The sequence below is a fragment of the Enoplosus armatus genome, chromosome 12, assembly GCF_043641665.1.
Source record: "Enoplosus armatus isolate fEnoArm2 chromosome 12, fEnoArm2.hap1, whole genome shotgun sequence".
NCBI classification, from domain to species: Eukaryota; Metazoa; Chordata; class Actinopteri; order Centrarchiformes; family Enoplosidae; genus Enoplosus; species Enoplosus armatus.
In genome coordinates this window covers 22,759,752-22,771,317 of record NC_092191.1, presented here as the reverse complement: position 1 = coordinate 22,771,317, position 11,566 = coordinate 22,759,752, and the positions used below count along the sequence as shown (strand labels likewise).

Genomic DNA, 11,566 nt, shown 5'->3' with positions numbered 1-11,566 from the left:
ATACCAACTATATATTCACGGGTGGGGGTACCTTCACGTCCCGCTTATTTTCAAACCTACTGCATTGCCGCACAAGCCTAAAAATAAATTCCATAAGTTCCGGTCGTTGCAGCAAACACACTCACTTCAGGACCATCACACCAGTGCATACTGTTGATAGGAATCATGAAGCGGGGTGGGCGAAAAGCTCATTGTCTTCCCAGGTATCAAGGTGGTCAACATAACTGTGACTCGACATAGGAATGGTGACAAGAAGTTGACAGCCTACGTGGCTTAAAATGCCTTACTACCGCTGATCTCGTCTCCAAGAATTCAAAGTAGGGTTCAAAGCGGGCCCCTGTCTCTGATTTCAGGTGCTGTCCTTCCTTTGTGCACAGTTCAAGAACCGTAAACCTCACCTTAGACTTCTCTGTCAATCAGTGCGAGAATGAAGACCTTCGCCAGAATATTTAGAATGCCTAGTTTTCCTGCCCCTGTGTCGTAAGTGGCATCCAATATACTGTATATACTTCATGAGCAAAACAAAAGTTACACATGGCAACTTTAGTTCTATGAGATGGATATTACTTGCTCATTTTTAATGTGCTTCACTTTGTGGACATAGTAATGTGTAGGAAGGTGGCTGTGCATGGATTCATCTGGGGGGGGGGGGGGCACGAAAGGCCGGTGCTCCCTTCCCTCCTGAGCACCCAAGATCCGATGACCACCAGGAACCTGGGTTCCCACGTGAGGCAGCTCAATTCAATTCAATTCAATTCAATTTTATTTATATAGCGCCAAATCACAACAAAGTCATCTCATGACACTTTACAAAATAGCTCAAACAGCTTACGCGACTTGCATCGATTAAAAGTGAGAGAAGAAGCGCAATTAGCCGCTTGTGACGCATCAACGAGGCTCTCCAACAGCATCAGACGCTCGCCTGTGGCGCCCCCCCCCCCCCCCCCTCCATGCCACTAATTCATCACATGTACCTGTAAACCATCATGGCGGGGATATCTCAGTCGTCATTAGATCTTCAGTCTATCGCTCTCCCAACTGAGCTATTTCGGCGCAGTGGACTGTGCAGTGATTTTGACAGGGGTGGCAAGTGGGGCACTGACTTATGCAGGGGTGGTGTGAAGTCCATGAACAGACACACAGACACACATTGTAATATCTAATTACTAATGTAACAGAGTCTATATGAGGTGATTCCACTTGCTATTTCATGTAGATTTGTTGGCTCAAGGGCACCCTCTCTCAGGGGTGGTAAATGCCACTGGCACCTTAGAGGCATTGCCAGTTGTGGGAGACATGCCCGCAGTGAGTTGCTGTGCAAAGCACTGCAGGCAAATGTGGTGTATTAATGTCTGTATGTCCGCCATATGAACATATATGCACTGTGGGTTACGGAAACAGTAATGAGAAGAGTTACAAATGGGTTACTGTACTTCTTAAGTGCTAAAAATGTACAATTAACGGTATAACACATTTGCTAAGTTAGCTAGCTAGCGTCGATGTTAAAATAATTTGCTGATCTTTTGTAGTGTGCTGTGTGTGAGCTGCCTGAATCGAGCCAGATATTAAACGGCGGCCCAAAAAGAGAAACCAGCCTCCTCATCATCATCATCATTATTCACACAAGGCAGAGTCGAGGGGTTGATAGAACTGGCCAGTTACAGCCAAGTGTAGCAGAGCGCGGTTACACTAACATTACAGCATCTTACAGTTTCTTACATCCCTGTGTTTCAAATGTTGTTTTAAAAGATAAATAGGCCGCAGCATATCTAAAGCTTTCATGCATATTGTTTGAGTGCTCCGAAAGGTACGCTACACACAGAAGAAAAGAATACACATTCAAAATTACTCCTCTAACTAAAGGTCCCGACTCTGACCAGGCAGATGGCCTGAACTCATGTTGAAACAGACTTTACAACCCCCCGGGGATCAATAAAGTATTTTGGATTCTGATTCTGAAACTGCTTCACAATTCAGGATCAAATTAAAAGATCATTCACAGGGGAAATAATGGCTCAAATGTGAATGAGACCCTAACCCTAAAAATGTCACTTTGGGGCCTTTGATTGGCAGTGCACAGATCAGTGTGTTCACGTCACTCGCCTTATGCTTCATGCCCAATCACATCAGCTTGCAGCTGCCTCTCGAAAACTGCGCGCGCGCTGGTCTGAGGTCTGCGTGAGGTGCGCACATTCTTCTTTTCTAAAAGCAGCTCAGGAGTGGGAGTGGGAGGTGTATGCATGTGCATTTTTGGATTTGAATTTTATTATTATTTTATTATGCCGGTTTTGTTGGTTGGGGCAGTCAGATAATAGTCGTCAGCACAGGACTAAGATAAATTATATATATATAAAACTATATAAATACGATTATATGCTAACAAACGGAGCCTAAATGAAATGAAGTTAGCATGCTTTCATTGGTAATGCGTTGAACTTTGAAAATACCCATCATCCCCGTGCAATTAGCGTTTCCCACAATGCAGTGCGTGTCTGTCATGGCTGCTCACTGATACCACTTGCGCCACATGTGTGGAAATAAACGCTTCATCTCTGACTGATAAACACCGGCTTGGCTCTTTAATACAGCGAGTGGTCGCCGGCTTTGATCTGGGACAGTCCTGACTGAAGGCAGCAGCTCCTACTTCAACACCCCCACCACCACCACCACCACCCGAGCCAGAACCATAGGCGTTCAGTCATGCCGCTGGACGTAGAGATCCCCGTCCTCCGAGGCTTTTTAATACCCAGCGAGGCAACGGAATGGAAGCAGAACATTTCCAGCACTGCAGGTGAGGCACCAGGCCGTCTTTTTTTATTCCAGCACGTAACGCTGTTAACGCCATCATGAGCAGGTTGTGTTTTCCGATGAGGGCTTTTTTTTTTTTTTTTTACAAATGGCTCCTCTGCCAGGTTGCGGTCGCACAAGCAGAGTGACAGTTAAACGCAGCGGTGTTAGCCTTTCGGTTTTGCCTTTACTGGTAATGACAGGGTCAGTAATGTTATGGCAATGAAAGCTATGGTCGTAGTTTCTCTACAGCTACAGTTAAAATTAATTCATATTAATTTAATAACAGTTAAGCGAGCTATTAGCGACGACTGGTTCCGCTCTCTCCGTGTGTGAACGTCGTACCAAACCCCATTCATTTTTTCCGGAAATATGACATTGGTCTTACTCACGGGCAATACTAGATATCTCACAAGCTTATACTTGAGGGCGATTTTAAATATAGCGAGTGGCTTTGCTATTCGGCGTACACACTATACAAGGACATATGTTAATTAAAGTGTAATGTACTTTTGCATCGAACATTAGCTAGCTAACGTTAGCTCGCCCAATTTTCTCAATCTTCTCCCAACATAACACAGGAGGTGAGGTGAAATTCGGATTGGGTGTAGACTGAGAGCTAGCTAGCTGCATGGGAAAATTCTCGCCCCGTTGTTATGTCGTTTTGCATAACTCAGCTACGAACTGACGAGCAAAAGGCAACTAGATTTCTTTTCATTTCTGACAGACTTTATGACTGGAGTCTGGCGTGACGTCTTCACTCCACAGACCTGCATAGTATCGAGTCCCGTCGCGCTCACGTCTGTTGAGTGACCGCTGGTGGTACGCTGGAACCGAGCATCGAGCCAGAAACGTTACCGCGGCGGTAGTCTACACTACGTTACACGATGTGCTGTCAAGCTAGTGCTCCCTGCCTGTCTCAAGTGTCGCCTGCTTCCATAGCCTATGCGTCTCCTCTCGCCGCTTTGGCTAGTCGGACTGTGTGACTCCTCTCCCAAACAACAGTCGGTGGCTGTGGCTGTAGCTTCGGCGGGGTTTTGTTTCGGGGCCACATGCTCCAACTGTTTTAGCTGGCAGTGGATTAGCATGTCATTAAATTGGCGCAATCCGTCAGTGGACAGGCTGAGGCGAGTGTAGTTATGGCCGAACAGTCCAGTTTGACAGCAGAACCATTTATTTGCTCAATATCTCAAATTTGTATTTTTCACATAGCTTTTCACTCAAAAAAGGAAAAAAAAGGCTGTAATTCAAGTGACATTTTGTATGCTGAAATGGCCACACGTGAATATGTGAAATAGGGCATCGAGTTTGAACACATTGCTCACAAACGCACTCGAACAACATACCCGAGTTTCCAGACGTTGTGTTCTGCTGCGAGGCTGAAGCTGTAGGATCTACATGGAAGGAGAAGAGGGTGGTAGCTGTTTACTGTGGGTGTCCAGTCCTAACTAACTAACTGCTCTGTGGGCCGTACCTCCATTTGATATTGATATGAAACCGAGATGTCTTTTTAAATGAGACAGGCCCGACCTCTGACCCACAGTTAAGCTACTGCCTCAGAGTTGCTCTTACTAAAGACTGTCGCCGGCTCTTGTTAACTCTCCCTCACCCCTCACCAGCATCCTTTTTGATCCGTCTTCCATTAAGGTATCGACACTGGGCTCCCTTTTTTGTAGCCGCAGACATAAGCCGGGCCGTGTTGTGTTGGGATGTAATTACCTGTCAGGCATTAATCAAGGGTGGGCAAGTCTCCAGTTGGTTAGCACTGTGGCTTGAAAGGAAGATGGTCTGAGCTCGAGGGGTTGGATCTGGGGTCTTCATCACCCGATAATTCAAGACACTTCATCACATTGATGCTAAAACCCAGCATTTGGATTTAATACACGTTGGCAATTTTACCATAAAGCAGCCCGGGCCTATTGATTCTCAACATTGCCACTCGCTCGCAGTGGATGTATGGCAATTGTAATTCTTTGCACACTGGTCGTTCAACCTTCATTGAAGTCTCGAGGAATCATTGAGGGCATGCCCTCATTTTCAATGATGTTGAGAGTACAACAGAATAAATACATGCAAAAGAATGAGAAAACGGACAGCAGAACACAATTAAAAACGCTTACATTCAAGAGCAGAGTAGCTTGTAATCATGGTTTTTTATATTGAGCTATTGTTACCGCTGTGTTAAGTTTTAGTGAGTGTTGTAAAAAGTTCCAGGCTTGAGGAGCACAGAAACTAAAAGCAGTTTTCCGAAATTGCGTATTTGCGACTTCAAGTGTTAACCAATCACTTGAACGAGTCGAGTAATGATTATGGGACCAATTTAATAAGGAAGTGATATATGATGGTAAATTGCCATTTAGGGCAGATGCAGATGCCCACCCAACCTTTTCATACAGAAGGCAGTGATGAGTAGAATAATTGTCACCGGTAATAAATCATAAACTCAATCTAGGGGTTTAAGAGTGGAGGCAGAGGCGTGACTATAGATGATATCGCCGTAATCCAGGACAGACAAGAAGACGGCCTCAATTATCCGCTTCCTACTGAACAGAGGAAAATTTGCTCTGTTTCTGTACAATATCCAAGTGTGTTAGTGTGGAATGTAAACGTAAGTTTTTGATACAGTCAGATACCAAGATATTTGTACTCTGAGACCTTGTCAATACTGTGTCCATTCAGTGTAGTAATATGCAAACTATTGTCCACAGTATCTCGGGCTCTGGAGAATATCATGTATTTAGTCTTGTTGGCATTCAGGGCTAATTTCAAATTAAAAATCAAGTGCATCTTGCAGTTGATCAAATGCTTGCTGTAGGATTTCAGTGGCTGAGTGTGCAATATTAGCAAAGCAACACAGAATTGTATCGTCAGCATAAATATGGACGTTCATACTGTAAATTCACAATTAGTAGCCATTTATATACCTCAAATGCTTGTAGGCTGCGTGAACCACCCTTCCTATTCAGTGGAAGGAGAAACCACAAGACTGTTCCGGTTTCAGTTGAAACCTCTAAGCTTCGTACACAGGAAGGACATTTCCATGCCTGTCCTGAAGTATTCCTGAGTGTTCATCTTGGATTTGTATAGCGGCTCAGCCCTGTACACTTTTTGCAAATTATACACACCATTGCCCTATTAACTGCAGCTCATTGCCCGAACCTTTGTGAATTATGGACTAATTTGAGGGCCTGCGCCTTGTTTTCCATAATTGCTGCCATTTCATCGGCAGACCTGCAGAGTAGCCGAAATGTCATTAAACATGCGGCCATACCTCAGGCTTTCATTTTCCCCTCATAAAGCCCGAGCCCTTCCTCCTCCTCCTCGTCCTCCCCCTCCCCTTCTCGCCGCGCTATTACGGCAGCCCCTGGGTTTCATTAGATTGGTGCTGAGATGACAATCTCCACATTCCTTTACAACACCAGTCACACCGCAATTGCTTATTAAAGCCCAAGGTGCAGTGACTGACTTGGAGGTGGGCCTAAGTGGGCCTGAAATCTGGCTTCATGTGACCTCCCCCATCTTTGACCCAGCGATGGACTCAGGAGTTGTGGGTGCACAGCATTGTAGAGTTTTAAAGTTGGCTCCCAGTGAGGTAGTAAGTCATCAGGTGTGAGTATTTTATCGGAAATCGGATACCAAAAAATAACTTCCGATAACTGTAAAGATGCTGAAAACCAGAGCCGATAATCATCCGACCCCGGATTGCATGACTACTTGTGAACTTGTGTATGTGAGAGGGGCCGCATGTGGTGATGAACCCACAAAGAGTTCTCACCAGACCCCTGCAGAGCCTTTTTAGTGTTTTAGCTCACTGGTTTTAGTTTTATGTCCCGCGTCTTTACTGTTCTGGTTCAATCTCACTGTACACTAGTTGCCAAATAAAAAGAAATAAATTATTGCAGATTTAACAATATATAATTGTTATTTCTTATTGTTAATTGCAGGATTGCCTTTTACTGCTCAATTACAAAAAACAAAAAACAAAACACCGCTCTTCCTTAAGGCTCAGGATCCGATACGATCTGCAGTCTCTCAACACTTTTTGATGAATTGAAAGTCAAAAGGAGGGGAGAAAGGGGGGGGGGGCAAAGCGTTTCCCTTCCTTGCTTGGTTTGAAAAATTCCACCGTGCAGGGAAGATAGCGGTGCAGGGTTTTGGGGGTTCGGAGATGTTGGTGTTCAACGATCATGGAGGAGGATTGAAGCCGACATGGTTTCTCTGTCACAGAGACAATTTAGACAGTTTCTCAAGTTAGCCAGGCTTCGTTATGCAGCTCAGAACGCCAGCTACTGCCCTCCTCTCTCTCTCTCTGTTCTCTCCACCCGAGGAACAAAAAGCAATCAATGCTAATGAGCCAAGCCAGTCTCCCTCCTCAAATAAAAAAAAAAGAAGCTAATGAAAGGCGGGGAGATGTTGAACCGAGCACACGCGCAACACAATTATCTCTGGATCGGGAGGCAGCGACCCAGCAGCCCTCCCTTCATCCCTCCTTCCTGTTCTTTTCATAAATCAACATTTTTTCCACCAGCTCACCAACAGCCTCTTCAGCTGGCCCTCCTCGACGCACAATAGGTGTGTGTGTGTGTGTGTGTGTGTGTGTGTGTGTGTGTGTGTGTGTGTGTGTGTGTGTGTGTGTGTGTGTGTGTGTGTGTGTGTGTGTGTGTGTGTGTGTGTGTGTGTGTGTGTGTGTGTGGAGTGTGTGTGTGTGTGGGAGTGTGTGTGTGGGAGTGTGTGTGTGGGAGTGTGTGTGTGGGAGTGTGGCGTGGGAGTGTTGGCTCGCCAAACACTCACACACTGTATGTCTCATCTGTTGGGACTAGTTCAATATGCTCATCGACTTAATGAGAATATGGAGTTAGATTTTAAAACAAAAAACAGTAAGAGACAAATGAGGGGAGATGGATTGTCCTCAACCTTGACAAAATACAAAATACATCAACGCGGCCGTTTTTTTCCACCACTTTCAGATTAGAGACAAACACCACTGTTGTCCACCATTCAAATCAACGCAACAAGCTTTATTTGGTAATGTATGATTTCATATGAAATCCCAGGCCTGCAGGTGTGATTACATTCCAGCTGTTTTTCTTTGGTTTTAATTAAGCTCCATGTTTAAATTCACTTTGTTGGGGTTCACACTGCACTCTAGCAAATGAATCCAGGTTTATACACAAAATGAATATGATTGTAGTAACTTTGTTTGAAGAGATGATGGTCTTTTCTGTACTCTTTGTTGCGGTTGTCCTCCTCAAGTGTTCATATCTGTGTGTAGAGGTGGGGGAGGGGGGTAAGAACTTTTGTTTGTTTGTTTTAGTTTGGCCCACGTCCCATCCGCTAATATGGACGGGGCGGGGCTTAAGACACCTATTTGTAGCTTCACTTTTGGGGAGCTGTCACGTCGGCCATCTTTATATACAGCCTGTGGTTCGTGTCTGTTAAGCACACATGCAGAATCAGCTGACGTGAGCACCAGTTACGTCAGTTTAAAAGAGTTCTGAAAGGAGTTTGCTCCGATTATCCCCGGTCTCTGGTGGTGTTGGACTTGATCTTCCTCTGTCCTTCCACTGAGTCCTGGTAGATGGCCTTTGACCGCTTTTCTCGCTGGAATATCATGGCATGGTAACCAATCAGACAGTTGCCCAAAAACACTGGTTCTTATTGGCACTGTTCTTATGCAGAAGAAGAAAAGTTATATTCCAAACACTCTAGGTGTATAAACACTTGGTTGAAGTCTCGTTATCGGTGCACTTTTTGTAAACCTTTAGTGTTAAAAACAAGATTACGATTGTTTGGCACTCTATTTATTGAGATCCTCTGATTAATAGGGTTGAAATGCATTCAGTCCCAGTCCTTTTTAATACATTATTTGACACAGTGTACAGAATTCCCTTTTTTTCAGGCATCTCTGTGCAGTCATATGTTGCCACTGTTGACATGGCATTGTTTTCAAGTGGTCACATGAATTGAAGTAACGCCACCAAACTAGCTTTTAACGTAACACTCCGTTCTTCCAGAGGCAAGCTCTCTGCTGGAGTCCTTGATGGAGGGGGACTTCGAGGCGGTCCTGCTGAGCCCCCAGGTGTTGGATCTACTCGCCGGGGATGGCAGCTGCAGCGAAGGGGAGGACATCGAGGCCTACCTGGAGAGACGGGTCCTGCTGTACCTGACTGGTGGCACGGACGATGACCAGACCAACAGGTAACACAGCAGGGGGACAAAACACCAGCCGCCAAGTCCACTAGATTAATTCACAAATCTGTTTTATCTGGCTGTAGCAGCCGGTAGAGCCCGAGAACTTCTGTCAAACATCTTTTTAAATGTGTACCGCTGGAAAGGTTTCGAGCAATTTGGACGTTAATCCACCACGCAGGGAGTCAGGTGCTTTTGACCTCTGTAGTTGCTAAACGTTAAGTCACCACGATGATCTGTCCATGAAAGCGTAGCTGAAACTTACTTCTTATTTCTTGGGTTGTTTGATTGTGACATTCTTTCATTCACATCTGCAAATGTCAAAGCGTGTGGGATTGTGAAGAAACATCGCACATAACCAAGCACTTTCCCTCCAATGTAACTGACCAAGTATGCCTTTATGTCACTAAACCAAAATGTCTCCATTTACGAAATTTCATGTCTTTATATTCCAAGGGCTACGTTTACATGAAATTATATTACAAATATCTCTAAAGATCTAGGGGCGGAGTATCTCATTTTTTCCAGCCGTATACGGGCCTGTGACTCCTTGGATCCCATCTGTGTTTCAGATATGGTAGTCCAATATTGAGATAATGGGGGAGCAGGTGTAAAAAGATCACCAGGTGTGCCCTTGCATCCTAGTGGTGACAAAACATGTGTTGCAAACCCCACGCAAGCTCTCAAGTGGATGTTTCCTCTTTGTTTAACACGCAAACATGGATACAGGACCCATCTTGTCCCCCCGTCTCGGCTTGCTGAGTGAGCTCCCAAAACAAGCAAGATGTCAGTCAATTAATTTGCGAAATGGTGGAGCCGTTTTAAAAAAAAATTTAAATAGCACTGCTAACAACACGATGTCTGTCCCTTGCTTATAGTTTGATTACATTGTCTTTCTGTGCCCCTACCATATCCACCGTCAGTCCAAGGCATACACACTTGGAGAGAATTAAAAAACTTAAAATAAAATAAAAACCCACTTTGACATGATTTTTAATCTCCTGTTAATAATAACAACAGCAATAAATAGGTAAATAACAGTGCACAAGTGAGCCTACTAATTAAAATCTCCACATAGACCTGATGAGGTGGGTTTTTGGGGTGGAAGCAGTTGAGCGTTGCACAAAGCTGTCCTCAAGAGTGCTTATTCGTTCTTCTTTCACCGCCTCTGTTCCTTTTTTTTTGGTCATGAATTATTAATTTTTAATAAGGACAGCTTAACATCTCCCTCTCAGGGGAGAACTGTATGCGAGTAAATGTTAAATGCAGCACGTATTGCTTCCCTCGTCTATCGCCCCTTCCGTCACTTTCTCAGCTTAATAGAAAGGCGTCGCTGGCCGTTGCCTGTTTTTTTTTTTTTGTTTGTTTAAAACCGTCTTAACTGGCAGCTCGCAAAGACTGTTGTCACCGCGCCTTCCTAGTGCATCTGTCAACATCACCGAATGTTTTTCTATATTCTGAAAACCCTTTAGAGTATCTTTAGACATCATCTCTTCTCTCCAGTGTTTCCGTCCCCTCAATACAGTGTAATGCCTTGTCTCCTCCCGCTGCAGGGAGCTGGCAGTGATGGCCCTGGCCGTCTCTTGCCTCCACATGTTTTCTCAGAGTAACTGGACCGGCCCTCCTGTCTCCATCCATGTCTCTGACCTGCTGCCCCCGGCTTTGCTCTCCTCCCAGGTACGATGCCGTCTCATCGGCGCTCTCTCCTGCTTTTCGTGTCATGTCCTGCTCTGATTTTACATGAACTAGTTCACCGGAAGGTTAAAGTAACTTTTGAGAAGTGTTGATATGTTTCTCAAGGCCAGATTTACTGTAGTAGCATTGCTAATGTAAATGTAAAAATAAAAATGCAAAACTGTAAGGCTTCATCAAGACACTGATGGACTCTGGGAGTCCTGTCACAACGAATATAATGACATATGATAAATTCAATGTGAACATTACTCCTAGGTTTGGTATTGGGATAAGTTCTAGATACATTCATAGAGAAGTAACAGTCTTATGCACATGTTTAAGGTATTTAAAACAGGAAAACACAACAGTCGTCCATTCTTAATGAAGCGCCAAGCATTTTTGAGGGTTTTAGTGAAAGCTGAAACTGAGCTAAAATTGTTGTGATGGTCCAAAATGTAAAAAAAAAAAATGTCTGTCCAAACTCATATTTGTCAGTCTGTATTTTGAATATAAACGGATGTTTGTTAAATGGAAAACCTTGCTCTGTTGGACTAAATGTACCGGGAGCTACCGGTACGCTGTGTTGATCTTTTGTCCGACTTTTTCCAAGTCAACTAGTTCAGCAAGTAGTCACGAAGTCCTCGAGCTGTTAGCGCCACCTATTGTGCGAATAAACATGGATGAACCTTTGCATGTGCTGCTTTCTGGTGTGACCTGGCCTAATCAAATGTATTTATCACAGTCCTCACGATGAAAAGCCTAATATAGCGTATCGTATTTTATTATATTTGAACCATTGCCAAATATTGATATCTTTTCGGAGCATAGTAAAGCTTGCATGAAGCGAACCGAGCTGTTAGACGGGCACTGTGCAAGAGAGGTGCCCCATAATAATGAAGCATCTCTGGGGTCCTAA

General features: G+C 44.4%; 1 protein-coding gene across 1 annotated transcript in view; it reads left to right on the top strand.

Annotated features, from left to right (window-relative positions):
* The first annotated feature begins 2,658 nt into the window (after positions 1-2,658).
* ttc27 (tetratricopeptide repeat domain 27) overlaps positions 2,659-11,566 on the top strand; it is a 60,898-nt gene continuing 51,990 nt past the window's right edge. The window contains exons 1-3 of the mRNA XM_070916556.1: positions 2,659-2,791; positions 8,802-8,985; positions 10,530-10,653. Of these exons, the coding sequence (XP_070772657.1) occupies positions 2,701-2,791; positions 8,802-8,985; positions 10,530-10,653 (399 nt within the window). The 5' untranslated portion in view covers positions 2,659-2,700. The remainder of the gene's footprint in view (positions 2,792-8,801; positions 8,986-10,529; positions 10,654-11,566) is intronic.